Genomic DNA, 23,866 nt, shown 5'->3' on the forward strand with positions numbered 1-23,866 from the left:
CCAACCATCTGGGTGTTGACCCTTCAAAGTGACGGCCCAACGAGGTGACCCCAGAGGCACTGCCCCACACTCACCATCTGGAGGCGTAGGGGGCGGCTGTGTGAAATGATTCCCAGGTTTGTCTGAAAACAGAGAAAGGATACAGATGTTAGGGTTCGAGAGTCAGTGACTGCCCCACAATGCCCACCCCTGGCACCCTCATTCTGGGCTCCTCAGACTCCTTCACCAGCCTGCTAAACCTTCCACCCCCTGAGCCTGACACCCGCCTCACCGAGGCACCGAAATGAAGGGCTATGAGGGGCAGCCAGGACTGAGAGCCAGGTCTAGACATGGGAGGTCCTGGGTTCAAAGCTGGACTTGGACACTTCCTGGTCAAACCACTTGACCCCCATGGCCTAGCCCTGACCGCTCTTCTAGCCTTGGCACCAATACACAGTATTGATCCTAAGACAGAAGGGAAGAGTTTCAAAGGAAAACAAAAGACTGAGGGGCGCCCCTCGGCAGCAGATAGCACCGACTGCTGCTGTCTGAGCTCTTTCGAATCTTAGACCAACCTTCCCTCCACAGCGAGGGGTAGAGTGAAGCACAGACTGGGGGAGCCCAGTGGAGGACAGGGAAGGAGAGAACCCAGGCGTGCCCAGAGCCACCCCTCTAGCCACTGACTGCAGCCCCTGATCTTGACATCAGTGAGACAGAAAAAGTGGCTGGGGCCAACAGCATCACTCTGGGGCTCCATGCAAGCCCTCATCCCAGGCACTTGGGACTGAGTCCCTGTTACTCCAGGTTTCCTGCTCAGAGCCCTGCATCCAGACCCCAGGCTTCCTCTCCCCACTTGGAGTTCAGCAGGAGCAGGAAGAAAGAGGATGAAGCTCCAAGCCCTCCCTGCCCTCTCCTCCACCCCCTCTGAGACCCCTCAGGTCCTCCGCTGGCTCCATCCAGGGCCAGCTCCCCAACCTCAAAGGCGAAGGGTGCCCGGGTCCCCGTCCCAGTTGGGATTCCATTGTGCAAGGGGCATGAGGGATGGGTCCTCTTCCTATGGTGCCCAGGCCACCGAACACAGGTCTGCCAAGCACTCGGGAATCCGGAGCAAGGCAGGACAGATGGAAGGGGCACCCCATGCCGCAGGCTGGCCACCTGTGATGCCCACATCCGAAGCTCTGCCAACCCACTCTGATCCCCCGCAAACCCTCCCTCTGGAGCTGGGGGACAGGTCAGAGGACCCAGGCAGGCCCAGACTGATGGCCGGGTCTGGGCACCCAAGGCTGCGGTCCCGAAGGGGCAGGAGTGGGGATTCAGGCCAAGACACCTACAGTTGTTGAGGAAGAGGAGGACGGCAAAGCCCAGGGTGGAGGTGGCGAGAAGGATGAGACAGATGTTACAGGGAATCATGAAATAGCGCACCACCAGGGAGACTTTGTGCTGATACAGCTGGTCCCGATCCAGGGCCGAGGACATGGCGGGGTACTGGCAGGCGGTCATGGCCCTGGCCCGGGGCCCCGCCACGGCAGCCACGCCCCCACGGGGGCCCCAGGTCAGCCTGGACCCAGGCAGTGGCCCTCCAGGAGGGGGTCACCCCTGAAGCTGAGGCTGCCCAGAGCGGAAGAGGGGGGAGAGAACTCCCCCCATCTTGAAATCCCAGAGAAGTTGCTGGCAGTCAGGGCTGGGAGGACGGGATCACCAATGGGCCAGCATCTCCCCAGGAGAGTCACAGGCTGAAGGGGCTTGGGGGGAGAGGGCTCAGGTCCAGGCTCCAGTCCCTCTTGCTTCTCGGGAGAGAAAGAGTCCAGGCACCGCGAGCCCCAACTTGTTGGGGAAGCGGGAGGAGCGTGCAGGAAGCCCCCGGTCCCCCTCCCTGGACTTAATGACAACGCCAAAGGTAGGGGGAGGGGGGATCCTTCCCGAAGCCAAAGTCTCCCCCAGTTCTCCCAGGGAGAGCCCGGCTGTCGGCGGGAGGGTCACCTCTGCCCTGGAGAGCTGCGGCGGCCGGGCATCCTGGATCCTGCTCCGGCAGTGCTCTCAGGCCCCCCTGCTTGTCCTCACGGCAGCTCCCCGAGGCTCGAGCACAGCGGCAAGCCCACCTGGGGCCTCTCCACGCCCCATCGCCTGCCCCGCCCAGGCTGGGGCCCCGGGCTGCTCCTCCCCTGGGGGCCGGCCCCCCTCCTCATGCTTGTGGGACCCCAGCTCCCGGAGGGAAGCCTGCCGCGGGGGTCCTAGCCAGCGTCCGCTCGGGAAGGGAAGGTCTCTCAGAGAGCAGATGCCCCCTTGGTCCTGGGGCGCCGAGCCGGGCTTCCTGCGGCCCTCACCCCCCAGCAGGCTCTCCTCCGTTCAGCCGGTGCGTCCCTCCCCGGATGGTGGGTCTCCGGCTCCCTCCCCTCAGAAGGGCTGCTCCGCGAAGCCTGTGCCCGTGAGAAAGACGCTGCGGCGGCTGGCCGGTTCCACGGCCGGCGGCTGGCGGAGAGGAGCGAGAAGAAAGGGACGAGAGCCGCAGGCTCGGGAGGCTCCGGCAGAGGCGGCGTCGGCACAGCACAGCCCGGCTCCCTCCCGCCTCCCGCTCTGAGCTCCCAGCCTCCTCCTGGCCAGCCTCAGTGTTGGGGGGCGGCGGCGGCAGCGGCGGTGGCGGCAGCAGCAGCAGCAGCGGTGAGAAGCAGCCAGCGGGTGAGAGAGCGAGCCAGAGCGGCGGCAGAGAAAGCAGGCAAGGAGGCGAGCGAGCCCGAGAAGAGGGGACAAGAGGGCCCCCAGCGAGGCCGGCCGGCCGGCCGGCAGGAGAGGGAGGGGGGAGCGCAGAAACAAAGGAGGGTGTCTCCGGGGAGCTCGCCCGCCGCCCTGGGGGAGCCCTCAGCCTGGAGGAGCAGGCAAGCAACAAGAAGCAGGAGTGAGCCAGAGAGGGAGGGGAGGGCAGGGCGGGAGTGACACAGGGGCGGGCGGGGATCACACAAAAGGAGCACGAGGGTGGGGGGCTGGGGGGGCCAGGTGGGAGCTGGGAGGGGCCGCGGGAGAGTGAGCAGCCAGCACCGCCCGGAGTCTGCTCCCCACTCCCTGTTCTCCTGAGATGTGTGGGTACGTGAGTATTTGGGGGCGATCTCCAGATTTTCTTCTGTTGTTGTGTGTGTGTGACTATGTCAGGGCGTGTCTGTGACAAGAGATTTGTGTGTGTGTCAGTGGGGGAAGGGGGGGTCTGGGCATCCATGTGTCCGCACACACATACATCAGTCTCTAAGAGTGTTTGTTTCTCCATATGTTCCCAGGGAGCGGAGGTATGTAGGCAAGACCAGCTTTGTCTGGGAGAGGGTGCCAGTCAGTGTGCCAGGGCTACCTGATCACCTCTGTGCATGGCTGGGTCCCTGGAGAAGTGTGTCATGAGTGTGCAAGTGCCCAAGTGTGTGTCTGAGGGTGTCGGTACAGGAGTGTGTCGTGCAACTGTCTGTCAAGGGGAGTGAGTCAACCCATCTGAGCCTTCAGGTGTCTGAGCAGGGTTAGTGGAAATCCATGAGGTCGTGGCAGCCCTGAATGTGGTGCCATGGGGGGAGGGTGGGTGTGGCAGCATCTACAAGGGGGGAGCCCCAAGGGACTCAGCTGGGTGTGTCCTGTGTCCCAGGGTCTGGAGAGCCTCGATGGGACTAAAAGTATTGGGGGTTTGAGTAGCACTGGGGCTCAGGGAGTCAGAGAGACTGAATGTGCCAGCAAGTCTGAGTGTGCCAGTGGGCTAAACGGGTCAACAGGGCTAAGAATCCATGGAGCTGAATGTGTCAGTGGGGCTATGTGCCAGTAGGGCTGAGTGTGCCAGTGAGGCCGAGTGTGCCAGTGGACTAAATGGGTCAATAGGGCTAAGAATCTATGGAGCCCAATGTGCCAGTGAGGCTGAGTGCTAGTGAGGCCGAGTGTGCCAGTGGGCTAAACAAGTCAATAGGGCTAAGAATCCATGGAGCCGAATGTGTCAGTGGGACTGAGTGTGCCAGTGAGGCTGAGTGTCAGTGAGATTGAGTGTGCCAGTGGGGCTGTCAGTGAGGGGGAGTGTGCCAGTCATCAGGGCTGATTGTGTCAGCAGAGCTATGTGTCAGTAGGACTAAGTGTGCCAATGGGGCTGAGTGTATCAGTGAGGCTATATGTCATTGGGGCTGAGTGTGTCAGTATGGTTGTGTGTCAGTGGGGCTGAGTGTGGCAACAGGGCTGAGCGTCAGTAGGGTTGTGTCAGTGGGGCTGAGTATGTCAACATGGCTGAGCTTGTCATTTGGGGCTGTGGTTCAACAGGGTTGAGTGTGCCAACAGGGCTGAGTGTGTCAGCAGGGCTAAGTGTGTCAACAGGGCTGAGTGTGCCAGAGGGGCTGAGTGTGTCAGTGGGGCTGTGTGCCATCAGGTATGTCAACATGGCTGAGCATGCCAGTAGGGTTGAGTGTGCCAACAGGGCTGAGTGTGTCATTGGGGCTGTGTGCCATCAGGTATGTCAACATGGCTGAGCATGCGAGTAGGGCTGAGTGTGTCAATGGGGCTGAGTGTGTCATTGGGGCTGTGTGCCATCAGGTATGTCAACATGGCTGAGCATGCCAGTAGGGTTGAGTGTGCCAACCGGGCTGAGTGTGTCATTGGGGCTGTGTGCCATCAGGTATGTCAACATGGCTGAGCATGCGAGTAGGGCTGAGTGTGTCAATGGGGCTGAGTGTGTCAGTGGGGCTGTGTGCCATCAGGTATGTCAACATGGCTGAGCATGCCAGTAGGGTTGAGTGTGCCAACCGGGCTGAGTGTGCCAGAGGGGCTGAGTGTGTCATTGGGGCTGTGTGCCATCAGGTATGTCAGCATGGCTGAGCATGCCAGTAGGGTTGAGTGTGCCAACAGGGCTGAGTGTGTCAGCAGGGCTAAGTGTGTCAACAGGGCTGAGTGTGCCAGAGGGGCTGAGTGTGTCAGTGGGGCTGTGTGCCATCAGGTATGTCAACATGGCTGAGCATGCCAGTAGGGTTGAGTGTGCCAACAGGGCTGAGTGTGTCATTGGGGCTGTGTGCCATCAGGTATGTCAACATGGCTGAGCATGCGAGTAGGGCTGAGTGTGTCAATGGGGCTGAGTGTGTCATTGGGGCTGTGTGCCATCAGGTATGTCAACATGGCTGAGCATGCCAGTAGGGTTGAGTGTGCCAACCGGGCTGAGTGTGTCATTGGGGCTGTGTGCCATCAGGTATGTCAACATGGCTGAGCATGCGAGTAGGGCTGAGTGTGTCAATGGGGCTGAGTGTGTCAGTGGGGCTGTGTGCCATCAGGTATGTCAACATGGCTGAGCATGCCAGTAGGGTTGAGTGTGCCAACCGGGCTGAGTGTGCCAGAGGGGCTGAGTGTGTCATTGGGGCTGTGTGCCATCAGGTATGTCAGCATGGCTGAGCATGCCAGTAGGGTTGAGTGTGCCAACAGGGCTGAGTGTGTCAGCAGGGCTAAGTGTGTCAACAGGGCTGAGTGTGCCAGAGGAGCTGAGTGTGTCATTGGGGCTGTGTGCCATCAGGTATGTCAACATGGCTGAGCATGCCAGTAGGGTTGAGTGTGTCAATGGGGCTGAGTGTGCCAGTGGGGCTGAGTATGTCAACATTGCTAAGCTTGCCATTTGGGGCTGTGGTTCAACAGGGCTGAGTCTGTCGGCAGGGCTAAGTGTGTCAACAGGGCTGAGTGTGTCATTGGGGCTGTGTGCCATCAGGTATGTCAACATGGCTGAGCATGCCAGTAGGGCTGAGTGTGCTAGCAGGGCTAAGTGTGCCAGTGGGGCTGAGTGTACCAGTGGGACTGAGTGTGCCAGTGGGGCTGAGTGTGTCATCCATGGTTGAGTGTGCCAATGGAGCTGAGTGTACCAGTAGGGTTGTGTCAGTTGGACTCAGTGTGCCAGTGGGGCTGAGTGTGTCAATGGGGCTGCATGTGCCATCAGGCATGTCACCATGGCTGAGCGGGCTGAGTGCTGAGTGTGCCAGTGGGGGTTGTGTCAGTGGGAGTGAGCGTGCCAGCAGGGCTGCGTATCTTGGTATATCAGTGCAGGCAGGTCAGAGTGCCTGAGTTTCCTGTGTGAATGGTCCGGGTCAGAGTGTCACTGAATCTGGGAGTAAGTGGATGGATGGGTCCCAGCGTGTCTGGATGGAAGGATGTCACTGTGGCAGGCCATCTCAGTGTGTGTTTGGGAAGGAAGGTAGCTGGAAGCCTGGACCCCCCCCCCCATCAGTGAGGACAGCAAAGCGGGGGCAGGATCCTGGGGGACATTTCCAGGGTCCCAAGCCACTTCCCCTGCTGCTCCCTAGGGAACTCTAGGAGAGCATGCGCTCTCCCCCCAGCCCCTCCCAAGTCCTGGCTTCATTTGGAGAGCATGTAAATGAGCAGTATGCAAATGAACAATATGCAAATACGAGGGCAGATCCCCGAGGATGAAGAGGGGAAGGAGTCCAATGGGTCAAAAGAGCGCCCTGCCCCCTGCTGGCCACCTCTGGAAATGGGGAGGGTTGCTCCTCAAAGGGGCAGCGCCTCAGGGCAGGCCAGTGACATCACCGTGCCCTTCCCCCATCACATTTAGCACTCCATGGAGGGGGCAGGATGAGGGGGTGGGGGTACCTTAGTACTAAACCCTCTCTGCAGCCCCTATCTACGGAGGGAGCGGAGGGAGCGAATTGGTTATGGTCATAGCCTGGGGAGGGGATGATAGGGGGGCAATGTGGGGGGAAGGGGGTAGAAATGAGTAAAGTTCCCGGTCATAGCCCTCAGAGAGGAGGTCCCGGAAGTTGAGTTGGAGGTCCGCCTCCCACAAGTCTCCTCCACCTCTGAGCCTCAGTCTCCCCTTCTGTAAAACAAAGGGGATGGAGGAGCTGTGCACTTGGGCCCCTCCCTGTCCCGATTCTAGGAAAACTGCCCTAGAAGTGTTCAGAGTGTTCAGAGGCGTACCAAGCCCAGGGAGGGTCCAAACCAGCCCGCTCCCACCCAAGGCCGAGACAGAGTCCCACCAGACCGCTGGGGCTACAATGGTACCCAGGTGTCTCCCGTCCCTCTCTGCCCCTCCCTCCCTCCCTCAGCTCTTCCTGCAGGGAAGCAGCGGCCCCTGGTGGCCACTCGAGGAACCACGCGGATCTAGAGGAAGCCTGTGAGAAGGACTGATTACAGGCACACTCTGAGCCCCTTGAGCCCCCTAAGAGGGCCCCGAGTGCCCCCTCACCTCTAAATCCTGGGCCAATGGGAAGCACGGACTTGGGGGAGGGGCCGGAAGAAGGGAGCTGCCCCAGAGTCCTGGTGTGAGCACCCTGGGGCGCTGCTCCAATGGGGAGAATTCCTCTCCCCTGGGACCCAACTGGACTCCCAGACTCCACAGCCTCTGAATCCTCTTGTGGCCTCCTAAGCCCAAGGCTCGGAGGGGCGGCGCCCCGTTTCAAATTCGGCCTCTGGGTGAACGGAAGGCAGAGATCTCCAAATGGGCCACATCACATGAGAGGGAGACCTCCGGGGAACATGGAGGACCTGCCAGGGATGTGGCTGAGGGGTGGGGGAAGGGAGGAGGAAGCACCCCCAAAACCTCACTGCTAGGCTGCCCAGGCCCCCACACCGCCCCCAGAAGTAGCTCCAGCCAGACTCAAGGCTATGGTCAGCAGGTTTGCTAAATGCCCAGAAACCTCTGCTTGGAGTCCTGAATTCCCTGGAGGAGGGAGGAAACAGTGCCAGGGAGCTCGGGTTACCGGCAGCCCTGGCCCCTACATGCCCAGCTCCACCTGTTAGGCTGGGGCCCTGTAAACTGCCCGACCCTTGTCACAGAGAAACAGCACAGCATAGCCCCTGAGGACACAGTCGAGAGGCTTGGGTTCGAATTCTGACCTTGGGACCTTGCACATCCTTTCCTCATCTATAAATGGGATTCATTAAATCTTAAAAAGGTATTAATAACTCCCATTAACAGAACTCGGAGCTTTAGAGCTGAAAGAGGTCTCTGGGGTTCCCACTGGGATGTCATCTAGGCCAGTCCCTTCCTTTTATACCAGAAAAGACTAAATGACTTGCTCAAGATCATAAAGATAGGAAACCAGTCAAAATTTGAACCCAGGTCCTGTGGCTTTAAATCCAGCATTCTTTCCATTGCTTATCCCCAGGCCTAAATCAAGGAGGCACAGAGCCCCTTGGGAAGCCACAAGTCCAATTTTTCACTAATCAAAGGCCCATTTACTGAATATCTCCTGTGGACCCAGCCCCCTGTTCTTCAATCAGCCAACAGGCATTTAAATGTCTACATGGTTCAGCGGGAAAGGAGCGTGGATTTGGTGACAACAGAGACTAGAGTCCTGACACTGATACTTTCCTGCTGTGTGACTCTGGGCAGGAGATGTGACATCTCTCTAAGTCTCAGCTTCCCCATCTTCAAAATGGGAATAAGGATAGACCCTGGAATGCCATGGAAAAGGGAATTATGTAGGCAGGAAAGAAAGCTGAAGCTGGGGATGGCAAGAGGGGATCATAGAAGTCAGGGGTGCCTGGGATTGGAGGGGTAACCCGCTACCATTACTGCTGCTACTACTACTACTATTAATAATCATAATAACAGCTAGCATTTATCTAGTGCCAGGATATGAAGACACTGTGCCAAGTGCTCTACAACAATTATCTCATTTGATCCTCACAGCTCTGAGGTTTAGATTCTCCTCATTTTATAAATGAGGAAACTGAGGCAAACAGAGGTTAAGTGACTCTCCAAGGTCACACAGTTACTAAGTGTTGGAATCTGGAGCCCTCCAGACATCACCCACTTAGGTGTCCCTTCTATCTTCAATATGGAGGTATGCCATGAGATTAAAATGGAGAAGCTGGGTAAACCCAGACTGAAATGGCCTTGAATGCCAGGCTAAGGAGTTTGGGCAGGATGATAGAAGGTCAAGGGAGCAACTGAAGATACTTGAGCCGAAGAGAGGCACTAGGGTAAAATGGGCTAATCTGGGTGAGGAAGACTAACCAAGAGGGGATTAAGTTAGAACATGGAATGTGAGAGCTAGGAGGGATTACATTAGAACATGGAATGTGAGAGCTAGAAGGGATTAAGTTAGAACATGGAATGTGAGAGCTAGGAGGGATTACATTAGAACATGGGATGTGAGAGCTAGGAGGAACCAAGAACATTAGAGAATGTGAGAGCTAGGATGGTCCTTAGAACATGGAATGTGAGAGCTAGGAGGGATTACATTAGAACATGGGATGTGAGAGCTAGGAGGGATTACATTAGAACATGGGATGTGAGAGCTAGGAGGGATTACATTAGAACATGGGATGTGAGAGCTAGGAGGGATTACATTAGAACATGGGATGTGAGAGCTAGGAGGGATTACATTAGAACATGGGATGTGAGAGCTAGGAGGGATTACATTAGAACATGGGATGTGAGAGCTAGGAGGGATTACATTAGAACATGGGATGTGAGAGCTAGGAGGGATTACATTAGAACATGGGATGTGAGAGCTAGGAGGGATTACATTAGAACATGGGATGTGAGAGCTAGGAGGGATTACATTAGAACATGGGATGTGAGAGCTAGGAGGGATTACATTAGAACATGGGATGTGAGAGCTAGGAGGGATTACATTAGAACATGGGATGTGAGAGCTAGGAGGGATTACATTAGAACATGGAATGTGAGAGCTAGGAGGGATTACATTAGAACATGGGATGTGAGAGCTAGGAGGGGTTACATTAGAACATGGAATGTGAGAGCTAGGAGGGATTACATTAGAACATGGGATGTGAGAGCTAGGAGGGATTACATTAGAACATGGGATGTGAGAGCTAGGAGGGGTTACATTAGAACATGGAATGTGAGAGCTAGGAGGGATTACATTAGAACATGGGATGTGAGAGCTAGGAGGGATTACATTAGAACATGGGATGTGAGAGCTAGGAGGGATTACATTAGAACATGGGATGTGAGAGCTAGGAGGGATTACATTAGAACATGGAATGTGAGAGCTAGGAGGGATTACATTAGAACATGGGATGTGAGAGCTAGGAGGGATTACATTAGAACATGGGATGTGAGAGCTAGGAGGGATTACATTAGAACATGGAATGTGAGAGCTAGGAGGGATTACATTAGAACATGGAATGTGAGAGCTAGGAGGGGTTACATTTGAACATAGAATGTGAGAGTTAGGCGGGATTATATTAGAACATGGGATGTGAGAGCTAGGAGGGATTACATTAGAACATGGAATGTGAGAGTTAGGCGGGATTATATTAGAACATGGGATGTGAGAGCTAGGAGGGATTACATTAGAACATGGGATGTGAGAGCTAGGAGGGATTACATTAGAACATGGGATGTGAGAGCTAGGAGGGATTACATTAGAACATGGAATGTGAGAGCTAGGAGGGATTACATTAGAACATGGAATGTGAGAGCTAGGAGGGGTTACATTTGAACATAGAATGTGAGAGTTAGGCGGGATTATATTAGAACATGGGATGTGAGAGCTAGGAGGGATTACATTAGAACATGGAATGTGAGAGTTAGGCGGGATTATATTAGAACATGGAATGTGAGAGCTAGGAGGGATTATATTAGAACATGGGATGTGAGAGCTAGGAGGAACCAAGAACATTAGAGAATGTGAGAGCTAGGATGGTCCTTAGAACATGGAATGTGAGAGCAAGGGGAATCTAGAACATAAAATAGAGAATGTGAGAATTAAGAAGGACCTTAGAACATGGAATGTGAGAGTGAGGGGGAACCCAGAACATAAAATAGAATGTGAGTTAGGAGGGACCTTGGACTCTCAGAGAGGGCCATGGTAGTCTTAGAACACAAGGTCTGAGTTGAGAGGACCTGACAATCTGGAATATGGAATATCCAAGATCACTTGAAGATCCCGAAATCCAAGCCCTTCACTTTATAGATGAGGAAATGATCTTCTTCTAAATGGGAGATGATTAGCTCAAGGTCCCTCAGTTAAGTGGAAGAACCTATCCCGGCCTTGCCAGCTTCCTCAGCCCTCGCCTAGACCCTGGCCCAATGGGGTCCCACATGAAGTCCCGGCTGGGGAGGGGGTGCCCTGCTGAAGCTGGCACCCCAGTCACACATTTCAGGAAGAGGGACCAGAGAGCCCATCTCCCCACCCTTTGCCCCAGGGCCAGAGTCCCAGCTAAGAATGGAGAAACAAAGGGGGCATTGAGGCTGCCCCCCTCCCCGGAGCCCAGAAGGAAGTTGAGTCCCCCAGACAGGAGGAGCTTGAAAACTCCATGAGATTTGGGACTCTGAGACCCTCCCTTACTTCAGGGCCGCCGCTGCCCTCCCCTGGGGCCCGAGGGCTTCTGGGTCACCGTCCTTCACACGGCCATTCCACATATGTGCAGACACACAGAAGCCGCTCTGGTAGGGGGTGGGTTATGGGGGAGGGGACAGGCTGGCCCAGAGGAGGATGGGAGACCAAGGGGAGACCCCCCCCAGCTCTGCCCACAGGCCAGTGCCCATGGCAACCAGCCCTGCCCTTTCTCATGCAGATAGCCCCACCCCCCTCGGGACAATAAGGGCTCAGCTCCCCCTGAAAGGGATGGGGGCCCCTCAGGGGAGGAGCCTGGCTTCCCTTCAGAACAGCCCAGTGGGGGGGAGGCAGAAGAACCTCCAACACTGACCCCCCTCCCCCTCCCTCTTCCCTTTCCCAGCCGGGTTCAGCTCCAGCCCTCCACAGGGGAAGATGGAAGACCGACCGACAGATGTGGAGAGCCAGTCATCCGGCCAGGCCAGAAGCCTAAGGGAGGCCCAGGGCACCCCGATATCCCAGCATTCCATTCCCCGGCCAAGCCGCCCTTCCCCCGCCTCAGGTTCCTTTTCTATACCTTGGCCTCCTCCCCTGCTGCCCGTGGGCCCATTGCTCAGATGAGAACACAACCCAGTGAAGAACAGGAAGGGGCAGGGCAGGGCTCTCCCCTCCCCCAGAGCCCTGCAAACTCCTGGGGAGATGGCAGAAGATTGACGCGGCCCATTGGAAAGCCAGCAAGACAGAGGCCCGGTGGGGGGTGGGACAAGGCCCAGCTCTTCTCCTGCCAGACGGTCTGCTCAGTGAAGAGGTGAAAGCCCCCCGCTGGCAGGAGGGCCTCCCTCCAGGGCCTGCCCCCTCCCACGGCCCCCTCCCCAGCCCCTTGGGCTCAGCTCCCGGGAGCCTGGGACAAGACAATGGACGGTTCATGGGCAGGCCGGCTCGGCTGGGCCTGGGCCAGGGCCGGGCATGGAAAAGAAAAGGGACGTTTGTGCCTGGGCCCCCCCAGGGTAGCCTGTCTCGGGCCTGGACCAGGCTCCCCCCCCACCCCAACGGGGACGCGCTCGGTCCCTCCCTTCGGAGCCCCTTCGCTGCTCGGGCCGGGGGCACGGAGCTCCCCCCTTCCGGGTGTCTGGGGGATAAATGCCCCAGGAGGGGGCAGGGCTCAGGGCAGAGCTCGAGGACCCCCTTTCCCTACCCTGGCCTCCTCCCGCCTGGTGCCGGGGACAGGGACGCCCAGAGACAGGCTGAGGTCAGGGGAGGCGGCCGGAGCAGTGCATGCTGGGGCTCTGCGGGAGATTCAGCACCCCCGGGAGGCCCCCCCCAGCTCAGAGTCTGGAGCCGGAGGGCCGGGGAAGAGGCAGAGGAATGGAGGCCCTGCTGGGCCAGCTCCTGCCCCACCGCCAAGCCCAGCCCGACCCCCCCATGTGGGAGGCAGCCGCACCCCAGACCAGGGCAGGGCTGGCACCGGCACCCTCTAGCGAGTCTCCTTGGAAGCAGTAAAGTGGCTGCAGAGCTGAACGGGAGGGGGGGCATCCAGGAAGACGAGGGCTCACCCCCCCCCCCCGCAGACCCTGCTACATGTGTGATGCTCCCTTTCCCCATCCTGGCCTTTGGGAGCCTCAGTTTCCCCATGTGTAAAATGGACTAATAAGGGTGTTACTGTCGCTGCGAGGGTCAAAGGAGAGCACAGAGGCACCGAGGTCCAGGGGAGCCAGGAAGGCCTTTGGGAGCCTCCTACGTGCGGCCCAGCTCTCAGCCCAGGGCTGCTGCTGCAGCTGCTGACAGCCCCGTGATGGGAAGCGCCTTGCCCGCTGCTACATCCTGGCACCGCTCCACCGGGCCCTCGGCTGGCTGCTGCCCTGACCCTGCCTCCCTCCCAGGGTCAAAGCAGCAGCCGCTCACTAGCCCAGATGTTTCAGTTCAGGGCTTATTCCTTCCAGATGTGGCCCAGGAATCTCCCAGGGCTGGAGGAGGGCCAGGGGAGGGGAAGGGCAGCAGGTGTTTCCAAAGGCTCAGAGCCCGGATTCCCACCACTGCTCCGGCACCGGCTCAGGCTCTGGACACAAGGGGGGCGTGAGAGAGTTGGGGGGTTGGTTCTGGACCCATGGGAGGCTCAGGGGTTGGTCCTGGGCTCGTGAGAGAGTTGGGGGGTTGGTTCTGGACCCATGGGAGACTCAGGGGTTGGTCCTGGGTCCATGAGAGAGTCGGGGGGTTGGTTCTGGACCCATGGGAGGCTCAGAGATTGGTGCTGGGCCCAGGGAGGGTCAGGAATTGATTCTGGGCCCATGAGAGTGTCAGGGGGTTGATCGTGGCCCCAGGGAAGGTCAGGAATTGATTCTGGACCCATGGGAGGCTCAGGGGTTGGTCCTGGCTCCATGAGAGAGTCGGGGAGTTGGTTCTGGACCCATGGGAGGCTCAGGAGTTGGTCCTGGGTCCATGAGAGAGTCGGGGGGTTGGATCTGGACCCATGGGAGGCTCAGGAGTTGGTCCTGGGTCCATGAGAGAGTCGGGGGGTTGGTTCTGGACCCATGGGAGAGTCAGGGGTTGGTCCTGGGTCCATGAGAGAGTCGGGGGGTTGGTTCTGGACCCATGGGAGGCTCAGAGATTGGTGCTGGGCCCAGGGAGGGTCAAGAATTGATTCTGGGCCCATGAGAGTGTCAGGGGGTTGATCGTGGCCCCAGGGAGGGTCAGGAATTGATTCTGGACCCATGGGAGGCTCAGGGGTTGGTCCTGGTCCCATGGGAGGCTCAGGGGTTGGTCCTGTGCCCATCAGAGAGTCAGGGTGTTGGTCCTGGGTCCAGGGAGGGTGAGGGATTGGTTCTGGCCCCATGAGAGAGTCAGAGGTTTGGTCCTGGGCCCCATAGGAGGGTCAAGGGGTTGGTCCTGTGCCCATCAGAGAGTCAGGGTGTTGGTCCTGGGTCCAGGGAGGGTGAGGGATTGGTTCTGGACCCATGGGAGGCTCAGGGGTTGGTCCTGGTCCCATGGGAGGCTCAGGGGTTGGTTCTGTGCCCATCAGAGAGTCAGGGCGTTGGTCCTGGGTCCAGGGAGGGTGAGGGATTGGTTCTGGCCCCATGAGAGAGTCAGAGGTTTGGTCCTGGGCCCCATAGGAGGGTCAAGGGGTTGGTCCTGGGGCCATGGGAGGCTCAGACATTGGCCCTGGGCCCTCACTCCTGCCCAGAGCCCAGGGGACCAAGGCTGGACACACAACAATCACTTCCCTGGAATGTGCACCCTGCCAGGCCTCCCCAGAGTGCTTATCACATCAGGGCAGCCTCTGGGCTCTCATGCTTTCCTTGAATCCAGAATTGCTCAAGACAAAGATCAAACATTAGAGAGAAAGGAGTCCCTTGGTGAGAAGCAATATGGTGGAGTGCATAGGATGGAGCGCTGAAGGTCAGGGAGATCTGAGTTCAAATCTAGCTATCTGGCCTCAAGTTTCCTCTGCTGTCAGAAGAGGGGGTTGGACAGGATGGATGGCCTATAGTTCTGGAGCCTTCTTTCTCTTCCCCCAGGCAAAGTCTGTGCTGAGAGGACTTCCTCTGGGCACCCCCTCCACATTTATCTTGGTCTGTTCGGGAGGCTGGCCATTGTGCATGCCACTTGGCCTCCCCAGACCTGCCCCTAGCCCAAGCCCTAGTCAGGGCCCCTTTCTCCCAGGCCCATGGGCCCCCAAGATGGCCTGGGGAACCCAAATATGGAGAATCGCTGCCCAGGGAGCCAGGGCAATCAGCCGCAATACCACCCCTGCCACACACCTATACATGGTAGGTCAGACTGCAGCCTGAAGCACCAAGACAAGCCCCCATAAGCCTCCACAGCTGCCCCCAGGGGCCTTCAAGCTCAGCACCCCCCCAGACAGTCCCCAGGCACTGTACAGTTTACCCTAACACTAGGGGATGTCCAGGATCTCACTGGATCCCACAACAGCCCTGGAGGCAGAGCAAGCATTATTCTTCATATTTTGTAGATAACAAAACTGAATCTCAGAGAAATGAGCAGCCCAAAGTCACCTCACTAACGACCAAGCTAAGAATCGAACCCAGGCCCCTGCTGCTCAGTACTAGAATACCCCTAGGAATCCTGACATAGAACCACAACCTGAAAAAGGGCAGAAAACTAGAGAGTGAGAGTAGTAGGGGGTACCACACACAGGGGACCCTCCAAGCAGCCCTTGAGGGCAGAAGCAGAGACCAGAGACCATCCAGGGCATCCCCCAATACGTGCCTCTTGGCTGCCTCAGCCCCTAGACTCAGAACACCAGCTATAGCCCAAGCTGGGAAGGAAGAGTGTTTCCTGCTCCCCTCTGGCCCCAGACCCATGTCAGGGCTGGGCACAGGCTGCTAGCTTCTAGCAATGGGGCATCTGTCCCTCCTCAGGGGACATTTCCTTCTTCCCTGGCCCCAAGGCAGAGTCAGGAGACCAGCCTCATCCCCTTGTTCCAACTTCAGGAAGTTCTTTGAATCTACAGGACCTGGCAGGAGGGGAAGGGAGGGAGAACTATCCATGTCCTCCCTTGGCACCCCCTTTCTTCCTCATGCCCTCCCCACTGGCTCGCCAATCTCTTCATGGTCCAAATTGAGACATCTCTATTTACTGAGCCCCACTCGGAGTCTCCAACCTCTTCCTGCCCAGATTGAATTATCTCCACTCACTGTACCCCCAATTGTTCTCATGCCTCCCACTGAGCCCTAGTCAAAGCCCCCCCTTTGGGCCTTTGGGGGGGACTGAGGGAGAAGTTATAGCCACTGGAACCTCTGAACTCTGGTCCTTCTAGAAATAAGCCAAGAAAAGCTAGAAGGATTAGCCCCTCCACCTTGTAGGCCCTTCCCAGTTAATAAATTCCTAAAAGTCAAAGCCTCCCAGCCCTTTGAAAAGGGGTGGGGGAAGGGGTATCAGAGCAGTCCCAGACCTCCCCTTCCCCTCCAACCAGAGGCCTTATAGCTCCTCACTCCCCCAGGCTTCCTCCCTCATTCAGTTGAACACTCTCCCCACCACCCCTCAGATTAAGGGCACAAAAAACACTTCCTATCAACTCAGCCCAGAATTACAGATGAGAACAGGGCTCAAGAAGTAACCTCTCTGCAAAAAGCCTCCTCCTAAAACCATCCCTTCTCAAAGATGACCAAATCCTCCATCAAATCCTAGGCACTCTTGACCTTGGACTTGCCTCCCAATCCCAGGCTTGGCCCTACACAGTGGGCAGGGGGGACGGACAGATGAGGACAACACAGCCCCTTCCCTCCCATTTCCGGGACTCTCCCATTCCTTTGGTCTGTTCTAAGCCTTCTTCTGTCACATCACAGAGCCATGGCCCAAAGCCAGACCAAAGCTGCCCAGAGCCCCAGTCAGTGCCAAGGTTCCCTGGGTAGCCCTAGCTCTGGTCCCTTGTGAAGGGCAGAGGTGATCTTAACATTTCAGATGAGGTCATTGAGGTCCAGAGAAATCACAAGGAAAGCTCAAGCTAGGACCTGGAAGCACCTTCCCCCCACTGTGCATGCACATCACACACAAATGGAAGTTTGAAGAACAGGAGTGACCAAGCCAGATTTCAAACTGCTTAGAGAAAGCCTAGGCAGATCCCAAACTCAAAATTCTCTGGGGTAAAAATCATTCCAGGATAGATGCGAAACACTTAAGAATGAAGGTCTGTCAACAAACACACATGATTCTAAGAAAGAAAATGGGGCAACTCTAAATTGCCAAGAGTCAGGTGTGATGCACAGGAAACTCATCTATGAACACAGATTTTTTTAAAACACATACACATTAGATGCCTATAAGAATGCAGTTCTGTAGAATAGAATGAGGAGGGGCTCAGTGTGTTGAGAAACCAGGCCTGGAGATGGGAAGTCCTGGGTTCAAATCTAGCCTCAGATACTTCCTGGCTGTGTGACCCTGGGCAAGTCACTTAACTTCCATCTAAGCCTAACTCTTACTGCTTTTCTTTCTTGGAACCAATACATGGAATTGATTCTAAGACAGAATGTAGGGTTTTTTTTAAAAATAGAGTCTTGGGGCAGCTAGCTGGCACAGTGAATAGAGCACTGAACCTGGAGTCGGGAAGACTTTTCCTGAGTTCAAATCTGGCCTCAGACACTTACTAGCTGTGTGACCCTGGACAAGTCACTTCACCCTGGTTGCCTTAGTGTCCTCATCTGTCAAATAACCTGGAGAAGGAAATAGAAAACTACTCAATATCTTGGCCAAGAAAATCCCAAATCATGTCACAGAATTGAATGAGGCTGAAATGACTGAACAACAATAGTCTAGAACAGAGGAGCTAAGAAGCAAAATAAGCCAAAATTGGTGATGATAGTTAAGGATTAAAAAAAAAAGGTTATTTTGGGCAATGCTGTTCTATAGAGGACAAGGGAATCAAAGGCAAAGAGGACTGCTGGGTAGGGATAAGAAGTAGAGCAGAGATACTACCATGATTACTGAGGATGGGAAGAGAACAGAACATTGTTTTGCCTTTAATTTCCCTACCAAGGAAAACAACTTTTTGAACTGCAATAGGACAGAATAAAATTGGTTATTCTGGAACTGATATTCAAGATAGCAAGGAGATGGTGAGAACACCCAAGCTATCCACAATGAGTTCATAACCTTTGCCAGCCACCAAAGACAAACCCCATGCCAGGGACCCAAAGGATAGAGCCGATGGCAGATCTTAGCAGTCCTGGGATATCTGTCCCATTCTCCAGGAACTCTCAGGTAGGCAGTTGTTGCCTTGACTTTGAGAGAGAGACAGAGACAGACAGACTGAGACAGAGACAGAGGGTAGGGAGAATAGATGCATTGTATTAAGGCAGAAAATGGCAAGCTTAATTTCAGTTACTGGCCAAATTCTAGAACATACTATTAAAGGGATGACCTTTGGACATTTAGAAAGGGAAGCAGTGATTGCTGAGAACCAAAGAGACTACTACAGGAAAAAGGGAATCATGCCAGACTAACTTCATCTCCTCTTTGGCCAGGGTTAAAAGACTGATCCATCAGAAAGATGCCAGAAATACCAATCAAATACAATATTAAGTGTCTCGTGATATAATCATGGATAAGATGGCAAGATATGGGCTAGAGGAGAGCAGTTACATGATTAGGAATTGAATAATCTCACCTAAAAAGGGTCTTGATTTCAACCTAAAGGTCCATAGTGTGGTACCCCAGGGATCTGTACTGGCCCAGAGCTGTTCAGTTTTTTCATCAGTGACTTAACCAAAAGCACAGATGGCATGTTTATCAAAGTTACAGAGGGTTCGAGACTGGAACGGATAGCAAATACAGAGAGTGGACTCAGGATCCAAAAAGATCTCAATCACTGCCTAGCCCTTACCACTCTTCTGTCTTGAAATCAATACATAGTATTGATTCTAAGGTGGGACAATGGAGAGAAGAGACTGAATCTGGAGTCAGAGGCCTGGGTGCCAATTCCTCCTGGCGCTCCTTAGCAGTGACTGAGGGTAAGACATCTCATCTCTCTGGGTCTCCTGAAAAGGAGAGTTTGAGAGCCCACAAACTAGGAAAGTTACTCCAGTTCCAACAATTCGCCAGCTGGGATGTGGGGGATAGTTAAGAGCCGATCCTGGGAAAAAGAACCAGAGCTGTTCATGGTCTGGGGTCCCAGGAGCCCGTCTGCCCTGGCCAAACAAGGTTTGTGGCTGAAACGCACCCAGGACATCCCAGAAGGTGAGTGGCCGGGAGAGCCCAAATGCTTCCCTTGAGGAGGAGGATGGTCAGCCGTGTTGGGTGGGTCCCAGAGCTAACAGCAATGGGTAGACACTGCAAAGGCAGATGGGTGCCAACGTCACGCCAAGAGCCTCTCCTGCTTAGCAAGAGTCGTCGGAGAGGGTTATGGGTTTTGGGGGGAGGCGGGGAGCGCCCCACCTGCGGGGGCTCCAAGAAGAGGAGGAATGATGGCTCTCAGGGTCAGGCATTGGGTCCAGTCCCTTCGGTGACAGTCTGGCCTCTGGAATGAGGGAGGGCTGGCCTTTGGGGATGCTCCCTCCCTGACTCGGGAGCCTTTGATGTGGAGCCGGGGCTGGGGCCAGGAATCCCGGGGCGAAGGCAGATAAGGGGAGGAGTCCTGGCCTCCGCAGCTGTTTTTCCAGGACTGGGGGGAGAAGAGTGGCCGCCGGGCTGTTTCCCATGAAGGGGCAGAGCGGGGGAGCAGAGAGGGCATTTCCCATCTGGACAGGAAGCCGAGCAGCCCCCAGGAGGGGTGGGAATGTGTGCGGGGGCAGGAAGGGGGTCTGGACTGGCCTTTCCAGATAGGGGAGAGGCGGCCAGAGGCGGGGGAGGATAAGATAACCCACCCGTCCTGCAGAAGCCCTTCCGCAGAGGCCTCTCTCTCCTTTGTGTGCCCAGCCAGGAGCTGTGAGCCAGTACAAATGGGCACCCACCGGGAAGAGCTGAGAGCCCCGGTGCCACCCCCAGGCCTCCCCACAGGGCTCGGGATGGGGCTGCTCCCTGCCCAAGCCAAGTCGGCCTCACAAAGCCCCTTTCTTCCCCCCAAAGCCTGCTCCCCTCCCCTCCCCTCCCCCAGCCTCCTTCAATGGGCCCCGGGCTCCCTGGCCAGCCAGCAGGGGAAGGGGGAAGGGGGCTCATTGACAGTCTGGGCACAGGATGCTGCAGTGCGGAGGGGACCAGAGCACAGCAAACCTGGGAGCGGCCCTCGAGGGGGGCATCCCGGGATGGGGAGGGCTTTCTAAGCTGGGGGAGGACCCAGGAGTCCTGGGCACAGAGAACAGCGGAGCAGGGACTTCCTGAGCCATCCTGCCTTCCACCCCCATCCTCCATGGCTCTCATGGCCCAAATCCAGGCCAGGAAAGGGCTCGGGGTCTGGGAATCAGCCCTGCCTGGGGGGCTTTGGGCCCACCTTGCCTCGGGGTTCTCCTCTGTAAAAGGAGGGGCTTCAGCCAGAGGAGCCCCCTGACACCTTTCTGGCTCTTCCCCTACAAAATGAGGAAAACAGCCCACAGCACTGGCTGCTGGATCCCTGGAAAGGGCTTTTCTCAAAGGACACATGGCGCCTGGAAGGCCAATGGCGGGAGGCGGAGGAGCCGTGTAGACGCGGAGGGCCACTGTAGACGGGCCAGGAAAACAAGCACCCCAACAAGCTTTGCTTTCTTTTTTCCTGAGTGGTTTGGGCGTGGGAGCCCCCCTAGGGGGACGGGGGAGGAGAAGCAGACGGAAGAGAAGCTCTATGGGTCAGAGACTGGCTATGGAAAAAGCCAAGAGCTCTTTCCATTAGATCAGGGAGGGAGGGGGATGAGCAGGGGGCGGGAGGCTCCCCCTTTGTCACCTGGGCCAGGGAGGAACGAGGAGGGGGCTCAGAAGTCTCTCCCGCAGCCAAGCGCCCCCCAGCCCCAGGCTTAAAAACTGTGTCTCCAAACCACCCCCATTTCTAGGGAGTTTCCTATCCGTGATCTCCTTGGATCCTCACCCACCCCTGGCTATTATCATCCCCATTTTACAGCTGAGGATGTTGAGGTTTAGACAAAACAAGTCGGGTTGCCATCAGCCCCCCCCATCCTGCAAGGGGTGCCTTTCAGTCCTCTCCACCCCCAAAAAGCATCCTGGGACAGAGAAAGGGGGAGACGGGCGCAGGTCCTGCCCACACAGGTCCACACGCCCTGGAAAGGGAAGCTGGGAAGGGGTGGCAAGAGTCTGAACACGCCTGGCCGGGGCAAGCAAAGGCAGGCAGCCTCCCCTCCTCGGGGTCACGGCGAGGCCAGACGCCGCGGTCCACACACCCCCTCTTCCCCGAGCACGACGCCCCCGCTCGGACCAGCTCGGGAGCCACAGGGACCCACCTGCCAACACCCCCACATCGCCGCCCCACACTTCTCAGACTCATGGGAAATTCCAGACGTGCTCTCACCAAGCCCAGACCTGCGTGCCCACCCCCCAGGCGCAGAGGAGGGGCCTCTCGGAATGCCAGGGCACCCCACACCCAAGTCAGGGGGCGCAGACGGCTCAGGGTCAGGAGAGGGAGCCGGGGACAAACGGCCCGACAGGCCGAAGGGAATAGCTACACTCCCCCTAGGAGGGAGAGGGATGAATGGGGGGACAATACAGAGAAAAGCCCCCCCAAGTTGCAGCCGGACCAGGCCCAGGCGGATCTGAGAAGGGCGAGGGGAGAGGGAGCGACGGCGTCGGGCAGAACCTTCTCCCCTACCCCTCCCTCATCCCTGGACCCCAACCCAAGAGAAGTCAAGACCCTCTGGGGGCACAGCTGCCCAGGCCTGAGCAGAACCCCCAGATCGGAGCCTCTCCAGGCCCCCTCCACCTTTGGGGGGACACTGGGGAGCCTCGAACCCTTGATCAGGCCTTATTCCCTTCCCCCCATCCTCCCCCCCAAAAGCAGGAGCCCCTGACCCCCCCGGACCATCCTCGGGCCTCTGGCAGAGGCACTCAATGCCCACACTCCAGAGCCCAGACTTCGGCCAGGCTCCGATGCCTCGGCCACCCAGGCAGACCCCCCTGGAGCCAGTGTCCTGGCCAAGGGCTTAGCCTTGTTGTTACAACAGTGACTTCCCGGGCAGCCAGATGGGCCGGCGCAGAAGACACGTGGCCCGGAGGGGCCAGACGCCACCAAGAGGCTTTCTCTGCCTGGCACCCTTGCCCACGGTGCCGCTCCACGGCTCCGTCCCAGGTCTGCGGGCTCTTATCCAACCCGGAGAATTCCAGAAGAATCTCTCCTGCCAGGGCACAGAGCCAGTCCCCCAGACCCCAGCAAGCGGGTCCGGCGAGGTCCATCCCCAGAAGGGTCCTGCCTCCCCTCGGCCCCCTCCCTCGGCGTTTAACTCCACTTAAGGGGGTCCCACCAATCCTAAGGCATCATAAGCATCGTTCTCCCCATTTTGCAGCAGAAGAAACCGAGGCTGGACATAATCTGAACCCAAGACTCCTTGATTCCCATTCAACACTCGTCTACCAAAACCAGGGTCTCCAAAGCCACCTCGTGGCCCACATGGCCTCCAGCCACCCTCTAGGTAACAGGGAAGGAGACGCCGCAGGGGAATGAATGACGGGGGTGGAGAATCTCCCCCTCCAAGAGGCATTGGGGTACAGAGTTCTGGTTTGGAATCAAGTCCCTCATTCCCCAGGAGACCCCAGGAACATCACGACCTCCTGGGCCTCGGTGTCTCCACCCCTTGAACTATCAGAAGGCCTGCAGGGTCCCTTCTGCATCTAGTTGTCTACAATAAGGGTTCTTCCCCTTCTCTGTAACCTGGGCCCCCTGGGCAACCAGTCTGGTGAAGTCTATGTGCTTCCTCTTAAAATAATCGTTTTAAACCCTTACCTTATGTCTTAGTACCAATTCTAAGACAAAAAAGTGGTAAGAGTTAGCCAAAGGGGGTTGAGTGACTTGCCCAGGGTCACCTAGCTAGGAAGTATCTGTGGTCACATTTGAACCCAGGACCTCCCGTGTCCAGGCCTAGAGCTCTATCCACTGTGCTACCCAGCTGCCCCAGAGGAGTGTTTTTAAAGCATAAAATAAGAAGTAATATTACAAAGGAAACCACGCAGGTATCAAAATATTTACAATAATAATAATAAATAGGAGGAAATGATCACAAATCTATGAGTGAGCCCAGGTTAGGCATCTCTGGTCCGCCCACAGACAGCGAGACCCTGGATAATTGAAAGTGGCCCAAAATGCCCAGCGCCGCCTCATCCCGTATCTCAGGCAGCCCGAGTTCCGAACCAGTGAGGAGTGACCAGACACCTGGCCCTGGAATGTGGGCAGTGCCAGGCCTCTCGGGGAGAGCCAAAAGGCAGAGTCGGGGCCCAGGCTGAGCAGAAAGACAACCCTGGGAGGCCCCCAAAACCAGTCAGGGAATTCCTGAACCCCTCCCTGCCCCCTCCAGGTAAAGAAAAGCTGACAGAGGCTGGATGTGGGGAAGGACGAGGACGGGAAGCTCTCCTTCACCACCTGCCAACTCCCAAGCCAAGCCCTCCCTGGGGAGGGGGAGTCAGGGGGGCCCCTTATCCCAGGGAGGACACTTAAGGCAAGAAGAACGCTACCCTCCTCCCCCTCCCAGGCTCTCCTGCCAGCTGTGGCTGGCTGGCCAGAGGTGGGGGGCTCCCAGGAGACATACCTGCCCCAGCTATGCCCGGAATGCTGTTGGCTCTGGCCATGGACCCAGAGATCAGAGAAGCAGAGATTACGCTGGGCAGACTGGGGTGGAGGAGCTTTCCCCAGTGGCCCTTGAGAAAGGCTTGAGCGTCCTACCTTGGGGAGAAGGGCAGGGCAGGGCCCAACTTTCTCTCCCCAACCTGCCTTCCATCTAACGACTTGGGGAGACCTGGGGGAGGCCCAAAAGTCTACAAGGAAACAGCCCTTCTGCCCCCTCCCCTCCCCCACATGCTTTTAGCCACAGACCCATGAATTATCTAGAAACAGGGGCCTGGCCCCTGCCCTGCCCTGCCTGACCAGGCCGCTATGTGTTCCTGAGAATCTCTATCGGGGCCTTCTGGGACAAAGGTGTGTTTGCTTGGGATTAGCTAAGGCCGTCCGGCCCTGCAGGATTCCTCTGCAGGGATCTGGGCCTCCTGGCTACCCCCGCATTGTGAGAAGGGAGCAGCCACCCCCCTGCTCTCCAGGGTCCCCCCAGAAACGTGCTGGC

General features: G+C 56.9%; 1 protein-coding gene across 7 annotated transcripts in view; it reads right to left on the minus strand.

Moving 5' to 3' along the window:
* Positions 1 to 23,866, minus strand: part of AGRN (agrin) — a 102,630-nt gene that overhangs the window by 58,198 nt on the left and 20,566 nt on the right. For 4 of the 7 annotated variants that reach the window (XM_056796057.1, XM_056796059.1, XM_056796058.1 and 1 more), the window contains exon 3: positions 75 to 122. In XM_056796057.1, the coding sequence (XP_056652035.1) occupies positions 75 to 122 (48 nt within the window). Of the gene's footprint in view, positions 1 to 74; positions 123 to 1,310; positions 1,663 to 23,866 lie in introns of those variants that run through there. The other 3 variants (XM_056796063.1, XM_056796062.1, XM_056796061.1) reach the window with 1 other exon arrangement.

Source organism: Monodelphis domestica, chromosome 4, assembly GCF_027887165.1.
Source record: "Monodelphis domestica isolate mMonDom1 chromosome 4, mMonDom1.pri, whole genome shotgun sequence".
Classification (NCBI taxonomy): Eukaryota; Metazoa; Chordata; class Mammalia; order Didelphimorphia; family Didelphidae; genus Monodelphis; species Monodelphis domestica.